The sequence below is a fragment of the Urocampus carinirostris genome, chromosome 20 (genome assembly GCF_059441175.1).
Source record: "Urocampus carinirostris isolate Australia breed hairy pipefish chromosome 20, RoL_Ucar_1.0, whole genome shotgun sequence".
Taxonomy (NCBI): Eukaryota; Metazoa; Chordata; class Actinopteri; order Syngnathiformes; family Syngnathidae; genus Urocampus; species Urocampus carinirostris.
In genome coordinates this window covers 17526507-17546240 of record NC_142368.1, presented here as the reverse complement: position 1 = coordinate 17546240, position 19734 = coordinate 17526507, and the positions used below count along the sequence as shown (strand labels likewise).

Here is a 19734-nt window from a genome sequence, read left to right as displayed (position 1 = left end):
GTCTCCAGTGTCTGGTATCGATCCCATCTATCTCGCCCCGTTTGATATTTGACTCCAGTCTCCAGTGACTGGTATCGATCCCGTCTGTCTCGTCCTGTCTGATATCTTTCTGCAGTCTCCAGTATCCGGATCGATTCCGCCTGTCTCATCCTGTTTGATGTCCTGTGCCAGTCTCCAGTATTCGGTATCGATCCCGTCTGTCTCATCCTGTCTGATATCTGACTCCAGTCTCCAGTTTCTGGTATCGATCCTGGCTGTCCTGTCCTGTCCGGTATCGACCCAGTCTGCTCGGTATCTGCTCGTGTATCTGGTATCCATCCTGTCTGTCCCACCCTGCCCGGTATCGACCCCGTCTGGTAATATCTGCTCGTGTATCTGCTCGTGTACTTTTGCCTATGTTACCATAGTGACAACAGCGCTACAGGTTTTTGATTAGGAACAGTAACATGTTTACATTTCTTGGTTACAGTTTGTTGCTCTCTGTAGGGAAAGGTTTTTTTCCATGTATTTACAGTGAAGAAAATAAGTATTTGAACACCCTGCTATATTGCTATTTCTCCCACTTAGAAATCATGAAGGGTCTGAAATTTCCATCGTAGGTCCACGTCCACTTTAGGAGGGATAAACTAAAAAGAAAAATCCAGAAAATTACAATGCATGTTTTTTTTCACGATTTATTTGTGTGATATAGCTGCAAATAAGTATTTGAACACCCTGTTATTTTTCTATTTCTCCCACTTAGAAATCATGGAGGGGCCTGAAATTTCCATCGTAGGTCCATGTCCCCTTTGAGAGAGATAAACTAAAAAGAAAAATCCAGAAAATTACAATGCATATTTTTTTTACGATTTATTTGTGTGACATAGCTGCAAACAAGTATTTGAACACCCTGTTATTTTTCTATTTCTCCCACTTAGAAATCATGGAGGGGTCTGAAATTTCCATCGTAGGTCCATGTCCCTATTGAGAGAGATAAACTAAAAAGAAAAATCCAGAAAATTACAATGCATGTTTTTTTTTACAATTTATTTGTGTGATATAGCTGCAAATAAGTATTTGAACACCTGAGGAATGAATGTTAATAAGGTGTTCAAATAGCTATTTTTTTCTCTGTATGTAAATTTGTGCTGTTGCCACAGTAGCGAACTACGCCCCCCTGTCCTTCCTGTTTTCCGCGGTAATTTCTAGCTTCTGGTAGGGGTGGGCGGATCAGTGGCCAGGTCGTAAAAGGGCCTAAAAGGTGTGCCTGCCAGTCTCTTGTTCGGACAAAGAGTCACAAGAGCAGAGGGGGCTGGACGAGAGAGAGTTATTCGCCATCTGAGTAGATAAGCGGCGCTTTGAGAGAATTTGAGGAGGGGGAAGTATCGATCCCAGGACTCTAGTATCGGCCTAATCCGAGTACCCGATTAGAACGGATTATTTCGATATATGGATCGATCCGCCTGCTCCTGCCTCATAGGCAGCCTAAAATGGTGGATTCATGTATTACTAATTTCAATCTTAAAGCATAAAAGAGTGAAAATCCAGGCAAAAAAATGTAACACTTTTATCTCCATTTACCTCACTCGTTCGAAATATGATCCTGTAGTTGTACTGCTGCCCATGCTCCTTGTGTTCCTCCAGCTTCTCCCTTCTGAGACTCACCGCTACTGGGCCCAAGTTCTCATCCAGCCCCAAGTAGTTCCAGTGTTCTACACAAGGTAGAGAATAAATGCAGAATGTGGATTTTCAGATTTGAATTTGTCATAGTATTAAAGCACATATGTCAAAGCCAAAGCCCGCGGGCCCGCTGTGGCCCATGAGAAGGTTTTCTATGGTCCCTGGGATGATCTTCACACATTATTGTATCATGCATAGGAAATTGTGTATTTTTTTTTTCAGACTTTTATTGCACAACCCCAAAAAATGTCACCGTTAATCTAGTCCAGGGGTTGGCAACCCAAAATGTTCAAAGAGCCATATTAGACCAAAAAACAAAACATGTTTGGAACTGCAAAAAATTAAAAGCTTTATAGAAGCTTTGCAAGGAAGGCAACACATAGTGTTATATATATACTGTATATTTATACATCTATATTCATTGGAAAAACTTACAAATGTTTGTCCTCATACAGAAACCATATCATTTTCCATTATCAAACATTTTTGAAAAGGTGCCAGGGAGCCTAAGTGTTCACGGTTGACAATAAAAACTGAGATACTGTATTTTCCGCACTGTAAGGCGCACCAGGTTATAGGGCGCACCCCCAAAGAATAGTTTTTGGTCCTATATTTTCCATACATAAGGCGCAACAGATTAAAAGGCGCTACAATGAGAACGTCGACAAAACAGTCAGATAGTTCAGTCCAACTTATTACCCCCTTAACATTCCCAAAGCTTGCAAAGAAGCAAATACGTGTCTCAGACATGTACGGAAACAGTGTCTGTACGATGTCAACAAGTCACTCAAATGCATCGTTCCAAATATCATTCGGAAGGTTAAAGTCTTGGGATTCAAGAAATGCCAAACATTTCTTAGTTTCCATTTTATTTTTTGCTGGCAACTGTGTGGACAGCAAAGTAAGAATTTTATTGTGCAGGGAAACGGGGTTCTTTACTGTAAATAAACACTTTGAATTGAATTGAGTTTAAAAATAGACTCATCACAGAAACATCAAGATCGTTCTAAAACAAGATACCGGGAAAATATAAATCCGCATAGCTCACCTAAGTTCTCTTGCAGCCATCACATTTAATAATGATACGTAACCATGGTCTTCTTACAACCGTGAGTGTAGTAAATCCAGGAGAGAAAAATATTTACAAATACAGAATAGTAAAAAATGTTTTCTCTATGCCGTAGTGCAACCCAACGTGTGATTCACGTTCATCTTTTTCGGCCAATCGCAGGCTTTGTTTCGCCGCTTTAGCCTATTCGGGCCTGTAAATAATAAAAAGGATCCGCCCTCTTTACCTCCGAATAACTTTAGCCAATAGTGACTGATTCAAATGATGATTGACACATTGGTTAGGAAATGAAACGCCGGTATATAAATCCCAGCATACACCGCGGACGACTTCGCCTTCGGGGGAAAATCGAGTCGGCGGCTGCTTGCCTTAGATTGCAAGACTTTGCGACTTAATATTGATCCATATATAAGGCGCACTGTATTATAAGGCGCATGGTCAGCTTTTGAAAAAAAATAAAGGCTTTTAGGTGCGCCTTGTAGTGCGGAACATACGGTACATAAAAAAGAATATCTAATTTTGTAGATGAACGACTTAGATGAAGGAAAAATCTCAATGAATTTGTGTAGTGGCTAATGCGGTTCTCGTAAAGCTCATAGCCCAGTCTCACTTATCTGTTTTCCTGGCAAAAAAATTGTGTTGCCATGGCAACAGCGTTTTAAGAAAAAGTAATAATATGGTGTAATATCATGAACGCCTTATCCCTCACCTGAGAAAATACAGTATTTCTGGACTATAAGGCGCACCTAAAGACACAAACTTTTACGGAAATTTGCAAGTGCGCCGTAAAATCCGGTGCGCATGAAAGACCAGAAATGCGATACATAAAATCAGGAATGCATAAAATACTTCTACATTTAGTAACACTGCGGCACTGTGGAAGAGTTTTTTTTTTAAATGGGGACATGCACACACAGTACTGTGGTCCTAAGATTACCCTCGGGTTCACCAAGTGGAAGCTTCTCTAACGTAGTATGGAACTGGGCAGACATAGGTTCAAGGAAAATGAAGGACTGACGGAGGCTTAACCCTAGTTTGTATTCTATACAAATAAACAAATGCTTTACCTCTGAGATAAAAGTATGTTCGATAGTAATAGGCTCCGAGGTCCACATGTTCCACAATGTATCTCTTGGACCGGTCAGCATGCTGACTCTGGCCATCTTTCATGGCCTCCAGTACCGCAACACCAGCATTGGTAAAACGACTCGTGAGCGTGGCCTCCAATGGTCCTTCCTCCGGGCTGCTACTAGAATTGCTCGAGTTTCCGCCACTTCCAATACTGCCCTGCTAAAAAGCACCAAGACAAAGAACTATAGGGGTTTCTCCACCAAATTGTCAGAAATATCTATGAGGTGACCACAATCGTACCTGTTTTGAAGGAGCTATGTTCCTTTCCTCCTCTCCTCCAATTTCATTCCTGAAACAAGGGCAGCTGAGAACAAGGTCGTTGCTCTTGTCGTCACCCGGGTCTAAGGCCTGGTTGGGTCCATGTCCTCCCACGCCTTCCTTGCTCAGTTCTTCTTGCGAGCCACAAGGCGATCCATACCCTAAGCTTTGACTAGAGAACAGGGACGAAGAAGCAGAAGCAGCAGCAGCAGCTGAGGCACCGGTCGTGGTGTTCTTGCGTTTGGCTCCTGACTGCCTGCTTTGGATGACTTCATTAAGGTCAAACAGGATTGAATTAACATCATAATGGGCAAAGCCTTTCTGGCACATCCAAAGTTTAGGAGGGGGTAAACTCTCATCCACTCTGCCTCCGTCCTCAGCGTCGGACACCGCTCGTGGAGTGTCACCCTCTACCTTCACGCTGCGCAATTTACGGAATATGGACTCTCCGCCAGTTTCGGACTTGGACCTCCTTTTCAATTGTTTTTCCCGTTCTTTCAGACGACTGGCAGGGCTACCTCTGGCTGGTCCCAGGGAGCCATCAGGCAAATCCAAGGCGGTCTGTTTCACAGGTGCAACAGTGAGCAGCTCTGTTAACCTTTCTGGCGCAGGACTCCGTTGATCAGGGGCCTCAGATGACTGATACCCTTTGAGTATGTCGAAGAAATTCTCTCCTGAGACCCCATGTTTATCAATGGATGAAGTGCTGCCGTATTCTCTGTGCATGGGAGTCCACCCAGAAAAAGACCAGCCCTCATTACCATCCACGTCTAGTTCACTTATTGTTATATCACTGTTACTCCGTTGACGAATGCGTTTCATACCCTTACGGGGCGACCCGAGGTAGCCATCGGGTGATAAAAAACGGTTGTCCTTTCCTTTTATTTGCATCTTGTTCTTCAGAGTATTTTGGATGTTGCGGAGCATGGATGTGTCTTGAGGGCTAATCAGATGCCCCAGCTTGGCTGACAAATTACTAGAAGCTGAGACGCCCCCACTGCCGCTGCTGCTGCCACCTCCCATAATTCTCTCTCTATCTCCACTCCCTGATCCAGAGGAGCTAGTGGTGGTGGAGTTCGGTGAGTCCGTTTCCAAAGTGATGTGCCAGAGAACCCCTCCTCCTCCGTCTTTTCTCGGGGGCCAGTCCGCCACTCGAGCCCGAACCCCCATCTTAGGGACTCCGGGGTTGGTGCCGGCAGCGGGGGAAGATGAAGTGTGTGCGCTCTCACTGCGGGGCGGAGGCGCCCCTCCATTTGGCAAACGCAAACGCCGAGTGTAGAACTCATCAGTAGCTGGCACCGAGCCCCCAACGGAGCGCTCAGTCTGGGAACGCTTGAGACTGGTCATTGTGATGTTGGATTTCAGGGGATTGGATGTAGGTAGCAACGGGGACTTGCTGAAATTAGATGTTGTTCAACATCTTGTCCTTAGAAAGAGGGAATACCCTGGATGCAGACACATTTGGACCTGAAAAGAGAAAGAAAATCTTATTTTCTATAGTACTCCCCTTGAACAATGAGTGGTCAAAGCTGCAATGGACCCACAATGTCAGGGGTGCTCCTCACGTCAATCGAATTCTACCCATCAATTTTAGAAGTAGTCTGTTGGAATAATGTACATAAGTTATTCAATTTTACTATCATTCATGTGTGTTATATGTTTGCTTGAAATATTGTGCTTACGAAATAGTATGTTCTCACAAGCAAAGTTTCCCAAGTGTTTGCACGAAAACTGGTTTCGACTGGAAATTTAACTTTCAATTGCATTTAGCAATCCGAAACCACCTTGTAATTAGGAAATACCTTTTTCTGAATAAAAGGCAGGGTGGCGGGAGACTGCTTCGAAGTGAGTTGGAGGCACTGTGATAAAAAGCGGTCTCCCGTTCGCTTCCCTGCAGATAACCATAAACAATTCTCTCTGTCCTTTTTGTATACAGGTTGTTGTTACAAGTGTTGGGTTGAACCTGACATAGTCCTGGTCCATCAAGGGAAAGTGTATTCAGTGATTGGTATTTATTGGGATACGATGCCTTTTAGCGCTCAAATACAGTATAATAGTACAGTGTTATTTATTCTTTATCTGCAATTGCAAGACTGAACAAAAATAATGGTCATTTAAAAAAAGCCTGACTAAAATAGTCACGCAGTCTTCATATAATTACATGGATCAGGATTAATGTTAACCTTGGAGACCCCTGGTTTGGATATTGGAGATATCAAAAGTGCAATAACAATAAAAGACCACCAAAGAGAAAGTTCTGCCTAAAATGCATCCTTTCGCAAAAATCTGTTTTTCAGAAGTTTTCAAGAAAACGAGTATTTTCAAGAATGTTCAACTGTTGTTTACTAAAATAACAGTGAAAGCTAGAAATATACTTTTGTCATGATTGCCGATTCAAGGCACCTGTGACTGCCCAATAGGGGCCAACAGCTGATTGGCTAAGAGACTCTTTTGAAACCCCCGGCTTTCAGGAGGACACCGTCAGATCGTTGCGAACCGATGCTCCCAGCTAGGCAAGCTCACACTTTCAGACATTTTTCCTGCCCTGTTTTCCTCTGCCTGATACCTGTCGCCGACCTGTTTCTGGACCTGATTCTGCCCTGTTTTGCCCCGCTACCTGCCTGACAACTGTTGCCAACCTTGTTTCCGAACTCGATACCTTCTTGCTCTCCTGTCCCGGCTAACGACTAGTATTCCTACAAATCTACGATCATCCTTGCTGGCACTTCCGCGTTTCCAGCCACCTGCTACCCTTGTCCGTCAACCATCGGATCGTGGAAGCAATCCCTACTCTCCCTCTTATCAATAAAATAATATAGAATAGAATACACCTTTATTGTCCTTGTTACAACATGGGTTGAATATATTGTGACAACGAAATAGGACGTGGTACTCCAGTTCCACATTTTACAGTGAGGATAAAGAAATCAGATAAAGGAGATAGAAGATAGAGGAACAAAGAAGATGTTTGTACTGTCCTTGTTGCAGGCTTTGTTTTCCTCCGGAGGGGGGTGTATGAGGGGGTGAGGGACAGACAGAGATGGCCGCATCCAACTAGATGTTTGATATTTCTGTACACACGATCCAGTGTTTCCCCTGGTTGTTCAGTCCACGTGTTGAATGAATTAGGGAAGTACAGTCCTTAAGCATGCCTGATTAAAGTCGCCGGCGACGATAAAAACTGAGTAAACGAACGCTACTCGGTCCTGTGTCTGTTTCTGGTCCGTGACAACTTTCTCTCCAATGAAAGATGAGGGTCAAGGTTTCTTTTGATATGTGCTATGCCTGTACAGCGACAGAACTAAATTATCTGTAAGCCTTCAAAAATGAGTCGAAATGGCAAAAACGGGCTCTTTGAAAAAAAATCAATGTGAACCACGGCTCCAAGCTGACAGGACACCAATGTTCCCTCTAATTTTCCTTACGGGTCTGAGCGTTCACACAAAGTCAGTGAGCACCGCTTGAAACAACAGTGAGCAACAGCAATCCCAAGTGTGGCAACTAAATCATTATCCAACATGTCCAAAACTTGACACCAAGTTACATTTTGCTGAGTTTCTGGCAATGCAAAAAAAAAATCACTTTTGAATGAATTGACTCATGTACTATTGCAAAGGTTGTACGGCCTAAAAACGTCGTTTGTTCTTACAATTCTTTCACAAGTTATCCTTTTCATTTTATTTCCTGATATATTTTGTCGCATTATATTAACATTTTTGGGGGCTTATTTAGTCGGTTGTAAGATACAGAACTGTACTTAATCACATTTTGAGTGGAAGTACAATGTTGGCAACAAGATTCACTTGATATCATTGGACATTTTTTGAATACAACACAAACTTTTTATTCTTTTTTCTGTGTTTTTTTCTACTTTTTTTAAAATTCCTTTAAAAAAAAATCACATTCTGTTCATTTTTTCCGAGCTGTTACTTTTTCTTTTTGTTCTCTATTTACTATTTTCCTACATTTCTTTCTTTTCTTTTTTTCTGGCTTTTTTCTAAACTTTTCCTTTGTTTCTGTTCCTTTTGTTTCTTTTTTTTCTCAGCTTTTCACTACTTTTTCATTTTGGTATTTTTTTCTTTTTTGTTCTATTCCCCCCCTTCCTTTAAGTCATTTTGTGCACATTTTTACATAATATTTGGTCGCGTAGGGATTAAAGAAGCAAAAACAACCTGAAGAGCCGTTTGGGACCCGAAAGAGACGGTTCTTTTTAGTGAGCCGGGCCGAAGAAGCCGGTTCTCGAAAAACTCACCTGACTTTACTCAACTTCGTTCTACTTCGACATTGACTTCCAAATACCGCATTTAGAACACAGCGTCAGGGGAACCCGTGTCTTTTTACCTTCATGCACTGTAACTTTGACTTAATTCGCTTCTTAATTAGCAATTCCGAGCCCTGATTTCTGTGAGCTGGCTCGATTTTCTTGCGCGCGGAAAAGCTCTTGGTAGTGCGCGATTGCGCACACACGCAGCTTGGAGGGAACATTGCAGGACACCAAGCATTTTTGTCAAATTACAGCAGGAAAAGGGATGATCCAGATAAGATGCGCCCTCGAAAACTTGAGTAGGCCACGCCGAGATAGCGAGACTGGAGAAATTGGACAGATAGTCGGAAGATCTGGAACGCGGCGGCCGGAAGAGAGAAAGCAGCAGATGTAGTAAATAAGCGGGAAGATAATGGGGGAGTGCCGGTTTGATTCCTCTCTCGGTTGGAGAGCGTGTGGGCGGAGAAGAAGGAGACAGCCTGTGGGAACAGTCGACATGGATGTAAAAGGAGGGTAAGTCAAGTCAATTAGTTTAGGTCCTTTTCAACCCGTCTCTTTTTTTCCTCAGAGCACTGACGCTATCGTCGGAGTGCAGTCGTTGAAGCGGCAAAGTAATGGCAATTAAAGGCTGAAAACAGCTTGGCTGCACGCAGAGAAGGCCTAGCTTGTGCACTTGGGGCTGTGCTATTCATAACCAGGGTAGGGTAGGGTTACTTTAACTGGATTACTTTCAATGACTTTTGGATTACTCCAATACCAAATATGCTAATAAACAGGGTTGGGTAGGGTTACTTTAACTGGATTACTTTCAATTACTTTTGGATTACTCCAATACCAAATATGCTAATAAAAGACAAAAGAAACTAAATATGAATCAAATGACTAAGGCTTGGGGAGTAACAGAATACACGAAACGGCAAAAATGATGTTGGCAAGCTGTTTGGATTTATTTTCATTTTGTTTCTGTCGCATTTGATGTTAGTTTTGCCGGAGATCGAAGAGATCAAAGCCAGGAGAGAAAGCTTACCACGTGTTGTGAGTCATCATTTGATTCATATTTAGTTTCTTTTGTCTTTTATTAGCATATTTGGCATTGGAGTAATCCAAAAGTCATTGAAAGTAATCAAGTTAAAGTAACCCTACCCAACCCTGCTAATAAAAGACAAAAGAAACTAAATATGAATACAATTGTGACTCACAACACGTGGTAAGCTTTCTCTCCTGGCTTTGATCTCTTCGATCTACGGCAAAACGAACATCAAATGCGACAGAAACAAAATGAAAATAAATCCAAACAGCTTGCCAACATCATTTTTGCCATTCCATGTGTTCCGTTACTCCCCAAGCCTGCACAAAATTTTGTAAGTTTATTCATATTTAGTTTCTTTTGTCTTTTATTAGCATATTTGGTATTTGAGTCATCCAAAAGTAATTGAAAGTATCCCAGTTAAAGTAACCCTACTCAACCCTGCCAATAGGTCCGAATATCTTCAGCCAGTAGTAACAGATTCAAATGACGATTGACACATTGGTGGAGTGAAACAGGGAGAAATGAAGAAAAGAGAGTGACATAGAGAGAGAGAAAAAGAAAGAAATAAAAAGAGAGAGAAATATATGCAAAGAAAGAGAGACAGCGATATAGAGAAAGAGAGGGAAAAGAGTGAGGGATAAAGAGTGAAAAAAGGGAAAAAAAGCGAGTATGAGAGAGAGAAAAAGAAAGCAAAGAAAAGAAAAGCAAAGAGAGAAAAATTGAAAGAGAGAGATGCAGGTAAAGAGACTTTTATTAGCATATTTGGTATTGGAGTCATCCAAAAGTCATTGAAAGTAATCCAGTTAAAGTAACCCTACCCAACCCTGTTCATAACGATACATAAAGGCTCGCCTAGCGAGCATTAACTCATTCTATACCAGACGCCTTTATTCTTAACTGTTATTTTTGCCATTTTTGACTCATTTTCGAAGGCCTACCGAAAACTTAGCTTGGTAGCTATATAAATGTAGGAAAGATCCAAAGAAAACTTGGACCCTCGGCTTTCATTAGTTTCGAACTGCTTTGTAAACAACAGTTCCAAAGTTTCTCGAAAATACTCGTTTCTGAGAAAAACATCTTTTTGTGAAGCATTATAAGTAGAAATTTCATCTATTTTTTGCATTTGTGATACCTTCAAAAGCTAAACCAGGAAGTTCCAAGGTATTGCCCGCGGGACCTGTGCTCAAAATAGCTCACCGATGCTGGGTCATTGTGATTTTCTAGTCAAGTCAAGTCAAGTTTATTTGTATAGCCCTTTCTCAAATGGGTGTACGGAGCACAGATTATTGCAACTACAGACTATTATTACACCATCCCCTGATCTAAGACCTACATGAGGGCAAGGGAAAACTCAAAAACCTCTGTCAAGTCATGTTTATTTGTGACGCCCTTAATCACAAGAAGTTTCAAATGGCTATGCAGACTATAGACTATTGCGAACTATAGACTATTATGACACCATCCCCTGATCTAAAACCTACATGAGGGCAAGGAAAACTCAAAAACCTCAGTCAAGTCAAGTCATGTTTATTTGTATAGGCCTCAATCACAAGAGGTTTCAAATGGTTTTGCGGACCACAGACTATTGCAAACTACAGACTATTATGACACCATCCCCTGATCTAAGACCTATGTGAGGGCAAGGAAAAACTCAAAAACCTCTGCAACTCAAGTCAAATCATGTTTATTTGTGACGCCCTAAATCACATGGGGTCTCAAAGGGCTGCACAGACCACAGACTATTGCAAACTACAGACTATTTTGACACCATCCCCTGATCTAAGACCTACATGAGGGCAAGGGAAAACTCAAAAACCTCTGTCAAGTCATGTTTATTTGTGACGCCCTTAATCACAAGAAGTTTCAAATGGCTATGCAGACTATAGACTATTGCGAACTATAGACTATTATGACACCATCCCCTGATCTAAAACCTACATGAGGGCAAGGAAAACTCAAAAACCTCAGTCAAGTCAAGTCATGTTTATTTATGATGCCCTTAATCACAAGGAGTCTCAAAGGACTGCACAAACTATTACAAACTACGGACTATTACGACACCATCCCCTGATCTGAAACCTACATGAGGGCAAGGAAAAACTCAAAAACCTCAACATGAGAATGAAGACACCTTGAGAAGGGGCCGCACATGAGATAATCCTCCTTGCAGGATGACCAGGCTGGAACAGATGTTGCAATAACAACTTTCTAGTAAAAAAAAAATTCTTTTTAGAGCGTTAATTGCATGAAAGACCAAAAATGAAGAGATATATAAACACGAAAAAAATTACAGTAAGTCGAGAAAATCCTCCTTGTTTTATAACCTTATCTTCTCTGTTCCTTTATTTTCTTGGGTTTTTTACCTCACTGTGAATGTGTGAAACTGGAGTGTCATGCCCAATTTCGTTGTCACAATATGTTAACCCATTTTGTAACAATGACAATAAAGGTATATTCTATTCTATTCTAGAAATCGAAGGAACAAACAAATAAATATGATTTCAAATCATTACTATTATATTATTGATTCATTTACTAAATCAGAGGATAAAGTTATAAGAATAGAGGTGTTTTTGTCTCATATGTTTAATTTAAAATACATTTTAAATTTTTACAATGATGTGTTTTCATTTTGGCATCGATTCAAATGCCTCCACCGCTTTCCCCTCAACTTAGGTTTATTCAACAGGCCTGAAAATGGGTCAGGGCTTAAAAAGGTAAGAAAAGTACTGTCCTGTATTTAATTATGTATAACGCACAACAATTAAAAATCGGTTTATTTATCTCATGTCCTTCAAAGTTCCGTTCATTGTCGAATACACCAGTGACTCTGAATCGTTATCTGTCATGGCCCCCCTTGGAAGAAGAAATCCTCCCGCACCCCCCTATCAAACAATATTGGCGAGGATAAAACAAAGATTGCTAGATATTGATGGTAAAACGTCACCTTTGTCCATGCCAAAATCTATACCTATTAGAGCAGGGGTGCCAAACTCATTTTAACTTGGGGGCCACACGATAGAACAAACATTCTGTCGGGGGCCGGACTAGTAGTTTAAAGAGAAAGAAAAAGAGATAAAGAAATAAGAGAAAGAGGGAGGGAAAAGGAGAGAGGGCGGGACAAGGAAAGAAAGAGAGAGGGAGAGAGTGTGAGAAACAAAAAAGATAAAAAGTCGTGAGAGAGGGGGAAAAGAAAGGGAGAGGAAGAAAGAAATCCAAAGAGAAATAGAAAGACAGAAGGAGAGAAAAGAGAAAAGAAAGCGCAAAGGGTAGGAAGAGAGAAAGAGAAAAGGAAAAAAGGAAGTTCGAGCAAAAGAAGTTAAAAAGATACAGAGAGAAAAAAAACAAAGAGCAACAAAGGAAGAGAAAAAGAGAGACACAGAGAGTGGGAGAAAAGGGGTGGAAAGGAAAGAGAGAAAGAGAGAGAGAGGGGGGGGACTAGTAGATTAAAGAGAAAGAAAAAGATAGATAGTCAAGTCAAGTCATTTTTATTTGTATAGCCCTGTATCACGAAGAGTCTCAAAGGGCTTCACAGATTGTTACACTATATTACACAAACTATTTTCAACCGACAAGAGGAGTAGGTTATTCATATGCAATGGAGTAGAAGTGAGTTTTAAGTTTAGATTTAAACATTTCCACCGAGGTTGCAGATCGAATCTCAGGGGGAAGAGCATTCCACAGCACCGGTGCCCGGATGGAGAACGCTCTCGAACCAGCAGAAGACTTCTTTGCTCTCGGGGTCATCAGAAGACCAGCACTCTCAGATCGTAGGCTTCGGACCGGGACATAGTGGCAGATCAGATCTGAAAGATAAGAGGGAGCAAGTCCATGTATGATTTTGTACAATACTAAGAGAACTTTGAAGTCACATCTTTGGCTAACTGGGAGCCAATGCAGGTTAGCCAAAATCGGTGTTATGTGATCGTACTTTTTTGTCCTGGTTAAGAGCCTCGCTGCGGCATTTTGTACTAGCTGAAGAGACTTGATTCTGGACTTCGGGAGACCGGAGAGTAGTGCATTGCAGTAATCGAGACGGGAGGTAACAAATGCATGAATTATTGTTTCCGCATCAGACTGAGACAGTATTGAACGGATTTTAGCAATGTTGCGAAGATGGAAGAAGGCAGTTCTAGTAATTTGCTTTACATGCATCTCAAAGGATAGATCAGGGTCAAATATGACACCTAAATTTTTAACTGAGTCACTCTGTGTGATGTGACATTTGTCAATGTTCACAGCAGTTTTTGAGAATAAGTCCCGGCATTTAGAAGGACCAATGACTAACATTTCAGTCTTTTCAGAGTTAAGACGCAAGAAATTGAGTGACATCCACTCTTTTATCTCAGTGAGACAGGCCTCCAAATTTCCACAGTTTAGTGTGGAAGATTCCTCCAACGGAAGATATAGTTGAGTGTCGTCTGCATAGCAATGGAAGCTGATATTGTACTTGCGAATAATATCACCTAATGGAAGCATGTAAATGTTGAAAAGTAGGGGGCCGAGCACTGAACCCTGCGGAACACCGCAGGTAACATTAAAGGGCTCAGATGTCGTTTCACCATATTTAACACAGTGCGTCCTATCTGAGAGGTAGGATTTGAACCACGAGAGGACAGCTCCTGAGAGACCAATCCATTTTTCCAACCGTTCTAGTAGGATATTGTGGCGCACTGTGTCAAAAGCAGCACTAAGATCCAGCAGCAGCAAAAGTGATGAAGCGCCAGAATCCATTGACATTAGGAGATCATTTGTTACCTTGATCAGAGCTGTCTCAGTAGAGTGGTTAGCCCTGAATCCTGATTGCATGGATTCAAAAAGGTTATTCTCGGATATGAAAGCATTCAGCTGCTGTGCCACTACTCTTTCGAGTACTTTAGAGAGGAAAGGTAGGTTTGACACAGGTCTGTAATTACTTAATATTTCTGGATCAAGGTTGGGTCGTTTCAGTGTGGGTTTAATAACGGCGGACTTAAAAGCTGCTGGAACTACACCTGAGGAGAGTGATGTATTTATAATATTTAGAACTGAAGGCCCAAGGACGCTAAAAAGACTTTTAATAAGTGAACCTGGGAGCGGGTCGAACTGGCAAGTTGTCGGTTTGGCCGCATTCACCACTTGTTTGAGATCATCAAGTGACAGTTCACTAAAACCGGCCATTTTCCCAGGGCAGCCACCCTGTCGTGCATCTGTAAATTTCAGTCCTTTAATACGTGTGGTACTAACAATATCTTTTGCAATTTCTTCCTGTATGCATTGAATCTTCTTAGTGAAGAAGACCATTAACTCCTGAGCAGAGTGTGTCGAACTGTCTGCGATAGGCTGTTGCCTTGTAAGCGATGCTACAGTGTCAAAAAGGGCTTTGGGGTTGTTCTTTTGAGACGCAATCACCTTCGAAAGGTAGGCCGATTTTGCAGAGGCAAGGGCCGCTTTATACTTTAACAAGCTGTCACACCAGGTTTGATGGAAAACCTCAAGCTTGGTAGCGCGCCATTTTCTCTCCCATTTCCTGCATTCTTTTTTAAGGGTTCTAGTTTCATCAGTAAACCAAGGTGTGCGTCTTTTAGGACGTGATTTTAGTTTTATGGGCGCTATTGAATCCAGCACACTAGTCAGGGTGGTATTGAACTCATTCATGAGTGAGTCAATCGAGCCATTGTATTTAGGAAAGGACGCAACTGCTCCAGGAAGGAGTTCAAAGAGCTCAGAAACTGTGCCAGTGCTTATATTGCGTCCGCTAAATCCCTCATCTTTATTAACTCTACATTTAGTTAGCACCTCAAATGTCACTAAATAATGATCAGAGATAACAGTAGTACACGGTAGCACCATAATGTTTGAGGTTAAAACTCCTCGAGTCAGAATCAAGTCTAGCGTGTTCCCATTTTTATGGGTTGGCAAGTCAACCAGTTGAGTAAAACCAAATGCATCAATTAGAGAACTAAACGCAATAGTAAGTGAACTGTGTGGGGAGTTCATATGAATGTTAAAGTCTCCCATAATTATAATTTTGTCTGCATAGGTTACTAGTTCAGACAAAAGTTCAGCAAATTCGTCTAAGAAAGTTGTGTATGGCCCAGGTGCACGATAGATAGTTATTACATCAATTGACAATTGAGGGGACCGCATCACAAGAGCCTCAAACGTTTTGTAATTATTAGAGGTACGTGTATTAAATTTGAGCGATTTTTCAGAGATTAGCGCAACACCACCACCTCTTTTCAGCGTGCGTGCTATATGACTACTCTCGTAGTCTGGGGGAGAGGCACAATTTAGCGCTAAGTGCTCATCCGGGCGTAACCACGTTTCACAAAGACCCATACAGTTAAGTTTATAATCACGAATAATGTTATCAACAAGTAAAGCTTTTGGAGCAAGCGATCTAATATTTAACAGACCAAATTTCAGTTTTGCTGAATCATTTGACTTAGCTGAACTCTTTGTAGTCTTTGTCGAGATCTTCAAAAGCTCCCGGCGTTGTGGCCGTTCGTGAGCGCTGAGTTTAAAGCGTCGGTTGTCCGGCGAGGAATGAATGGTGGAATTAGTTACATCCTCGCGTCCATCCTCGCGTCCATCTTGCTGCTTGGACTTCACACGCTTCACACATCTACCTGCACGGCAACCACGTTTCTGTTTTCTTTCTTTACGGGGCCGCCGCCGTCGTTTATTAAGAGGAATAGCTGTCCACAAGGATGCCGGGTCTCTTTGAAGTTCGCTCGGTATATCATAGGCGTTATAAAAAGTGCCCGAAAAGTCGAAATTTAGACGCCCACCCAACCGAATAAGTTCGTCCCTACTGTAAGTGTTTTTGGCCACACATGTGTCCAAAAGTGAAAGCAAAAAAGACAAGAGAACGGCAATAAATAGAAGATTAGCTGGACGAGCCGCAAGCATGTATCCATGCGCCGCCATGTTAGATAAAAAAATAAGAGAAAGAGAGAGGGAAAAGGAGATAGGGCAGGACAAAAAAAGAGAAAGAGAGAGAGGGAGAGAGCGTGAGAAACAAAAGAAATAAAAAGAGAAGTCGTGAGAGAGGGGGGAAGAAAAGGAGAGGAAGAAAGAAATCCAAAGAGAAATGGAAGGCCGAAGGAGAGAAAAGAGAAAAGAAAGCGCAAAGGGTAGGAAGAGAGAAAGAGAAAAGAGAGAAAAGGAAACAAGGAAATTAGAGCAAAATAAGTTAAAAAGACACAGAGAGAGAAAGAAACAAGGAGTAACAAAGGAAGAGAAAAAGAGAGAGACAGAGAGTGAAAGAGACAGGGTGGGAGAAAAGGGGTGGAAAAGAAAGAGAGAGAGAGAGAGAGAGAGAGGGAGAGAAAGAAAGAGAGAGAGAGAGATAAATAAATCCAAGTACAGTGTCTTTGTGAGAGGCACCTGGCTTTGGCAACATCAAGTTGACATATTTCAACCTGCAGCTTGTTTTTCTCTTGCGCTTCTCTGGTTGTTGTCCCGCGGGCCGGATCCAATCCCTCAGCGGGCCTGATCTGGCCCGCGGGACGCCTGTTTGACACCTGTGCACCACAGACTTGTTTCCCTGGTCGTGCTATTTATTTCTATCGTTCAGCACGACTTTCCGATTTGTCCACCATTCGTCTCTGGTACCGTGAATAAAAATGAGATATAACCTAATGAGCGTTATGCATAAATCTAGTACTCCTCCCAGCACAAACTAAACTGATTTTGATTTAAGCGCACTACCTCTGGGAAATCTCACAGTACCCCCCCCCAACCTCACCTCAAAACATTTTCCCCTCGGATCTATACAATTCACATAGGCCAAAGGTCCCGAAAGGACCCTAAAGGTCCCGAAAGGACCCTAAAGGTGTTTCAAATTAGGATCTAATTCTTCTCTCTCCAGTACTAATCACCCATGTATCTCATACCTCTCCGAGCAGCATGTGCCAAAAGACTCATGCCTGTTTCTATGTGTGGATGAGTGCGTGGGAGGAGAGAGGAATTTCTGGATGGAGGAGGAGGAGGTGAGAGAGAGAATAGAAAGCGGCGAGGGACATTTAGCGAGTACTGGAGAGCATTCATTGGAACAAAACGTGCCGTTTCACATCTCATGTACTAGGACTGGACCCTTTTTTCACGGGGAACAATTCATCCGGAAGCACACCGGGATGGCAAAGGATGGCTGTCTATCAATGCTTCCACAAAACATTCAACTCATGAGAAAAAAAAAACATTGAACCTGAAGGATTTTTTATTAGATTTATTTGATTATAAGGGATTTATAACACAAATTACATTTGTTGAATGCAGTGGGGTTTTTCACAGGGAAGGCCAGTGTGGCCTGGACCAGAATTATGTACCGTATTTTCCGCACTATAAGGCGCACCTAAAAGCCTTTATTTTTTTTAAAGCTGACCATGCGCCTTATAATACAGTGCGCCTTATATATGGATCAATATTAAGTCGCAAAGTCTTGCAACTAAAGCAAGCAGCCGCCGACTCGATTTTCCCCCGAAGTAGTCCGCGGTGTATGCTGGGATTTATATACCGGCGTTTCATTGGCTAACCAATGTGTCAATCATCATTTGAATCAGTCACTATTGGCTATAAGTTATTCGGAGGTAAAGGGGGCGGATCCTTTTTATCATTTGCAGGCTCGCATAGGCTAAAGGGGCGAAACAAAGCCTGCAATTGGCCGAAAAAGATGGAATGTGAATCACACGTTGGGTTGAACTACGGCATAGAGAAAACATTTTTTACTATTCTGTATTTGTAAATATTTGACTCTCCTGGATTTACTTCACTCACGGTTGTAAGAAGACCATGGTTACGTATCATTATTGAACGTGATGGCTGCAAGAGAACTTAGGTGAGCTATGCGGATTTATATTTTCCCGGTATCTTGTTTTAGAACGATCTTGATGTTTCTGTGATGAGTCTATTTTGAAACTCAATTCAATTCAAAGTGTTTATTGTCATATGCACAGTAAAGAACCCCGTTTCCCTGCACAATAAAATTCTTACTTTGCTGTCCACACAGTTGCCAGCAAAAAATAAAATGGAAACTAAGAAATGTTTGTTTGGTGACATCGTACAGACACTGTTTCCGTACATGTCTGAGACACGTATTTGCTTCTTTGCAAGCTTTCAGGATGTTAAGGGGGACTGAACTATCTGACTGTTTTGTCGACGTTCCCATTGTAGCGCCTTATAATCCGGTGCGCCTTATGTATGGAAAATATAGGACCAAAGAAATATTTTGGGGGTGCGCCCTATAACCCGGTGCGCCTTATAGTGCGGAAAATACGGTATACAGAAAAACAAGAACGAGGACAAGGGGTGACACGGGAAAAGGAGACAAGGTTTTCTGATGAGCTTTCTTGTTGTGAGTCCTTCAGACATGGCGGCGTCTTTTGGCGAGGAGGTGGCGACTGGGTCGAGGCCACGTGAGAAGTCTGCCAGAGGAGGTGGTGAAGCTGGCACCTGACCCACCCCATAGGTGGGGGCCTTCGTGACGAACCGGTCAGATGAGGTGGGGAGTCAGCACGCCCACGGGAGGAGTCCATGAAAGGGGCCGATACCCCGACGTGTCAAACAGACAGAGCACGGAAGACGGAGAGGGACAGCAGAGACAGACGGGGGATCAGATCGGAGAACTAATTAGACTAATTCAATAATAATTCGGCAAAATTCGATGGAATTCACTTAATAATAAATTAAGAAAGTAAATCTGCCCCCGTGTGAAAATGCCTGTCTCTTGTCAATATGTTTCCCTAAAATTAAGAAAACGAGCATGCATTGTTAGGAGAATAAAGTTTGTGTTTGGTTAATGGAGTCAGATAACTAATCCGAACAATTTGGTAAACGCTACATTGGTAAATATAGTTTCAACTCTTGGGATTCAAGATACTGTTTCAAAATAGACTCATCACAGAAACATCATGATCAGTCTAAACAAGATACCCCGAGACTATAAAGCCGGCATAATTCACCATTACGTCCCCTGGCTGTCATCAAATTCTTTTAATGTCCGTGAAAATGGCTTCGTTACATCTAGGACAATCCATAAAATCAAACCATGAAAAATATTTATTCCAAAACTCACGATAATGCCGACACATAAATAAAAATACGCCTAAAAGGGTGTCTGCTTCATTGGACCTTGCTTCTTGAAATATTGTTTTCCAAAACCCCCCTTCAAAAGTAAACATTTTCGTGAAATCATTCCCTATAAGGTATTTATCTACGTCCCTTTCGATTGACACCACTATCGGCCAATAGCAGGCTTCTTTTCACGGTCGACAGCCAACATTAGTCAATACAGACCGGTTTGATAAAGTGAATATTGCCTCCAATAGGTCCGAATACCTT

General features: G+C 41.9%; 1 protein-coding gene across 1 annotated transcript in view; it reads right to left on the bottom strand.

Annotated features, from left to right (window-relative positions):
• The window catches only part of sipa1l1 (signal-induced proliferation-associated 1 like 1), a 117677-nt gene that overhangs the window by 83545 nt on the left and 14398 nt on the right, over positions 1 to 19734 (bottom strand). The window contains exons 2-4 of the mRNA XM_088325724.1: positions 4100 to 5584; positions 3796 to 4018; positions 1561 to 1691 (exon numbers count right to left, since the gene is read on the bottom strand). Coding sequence (XP_088181850.1) covers positions 1561 to 1691; positions 3796 to 4018; positions 4100 to 5464 — 1719 coding nt within the window. The 5' untranslated portion in view covers positions 5465 to 5584. The remainder of the gene's footprint in view (positions 1 to 1560; positions 1692 to 3795; positions 4019 to 4099; positions 5585 to 19734) is intronic.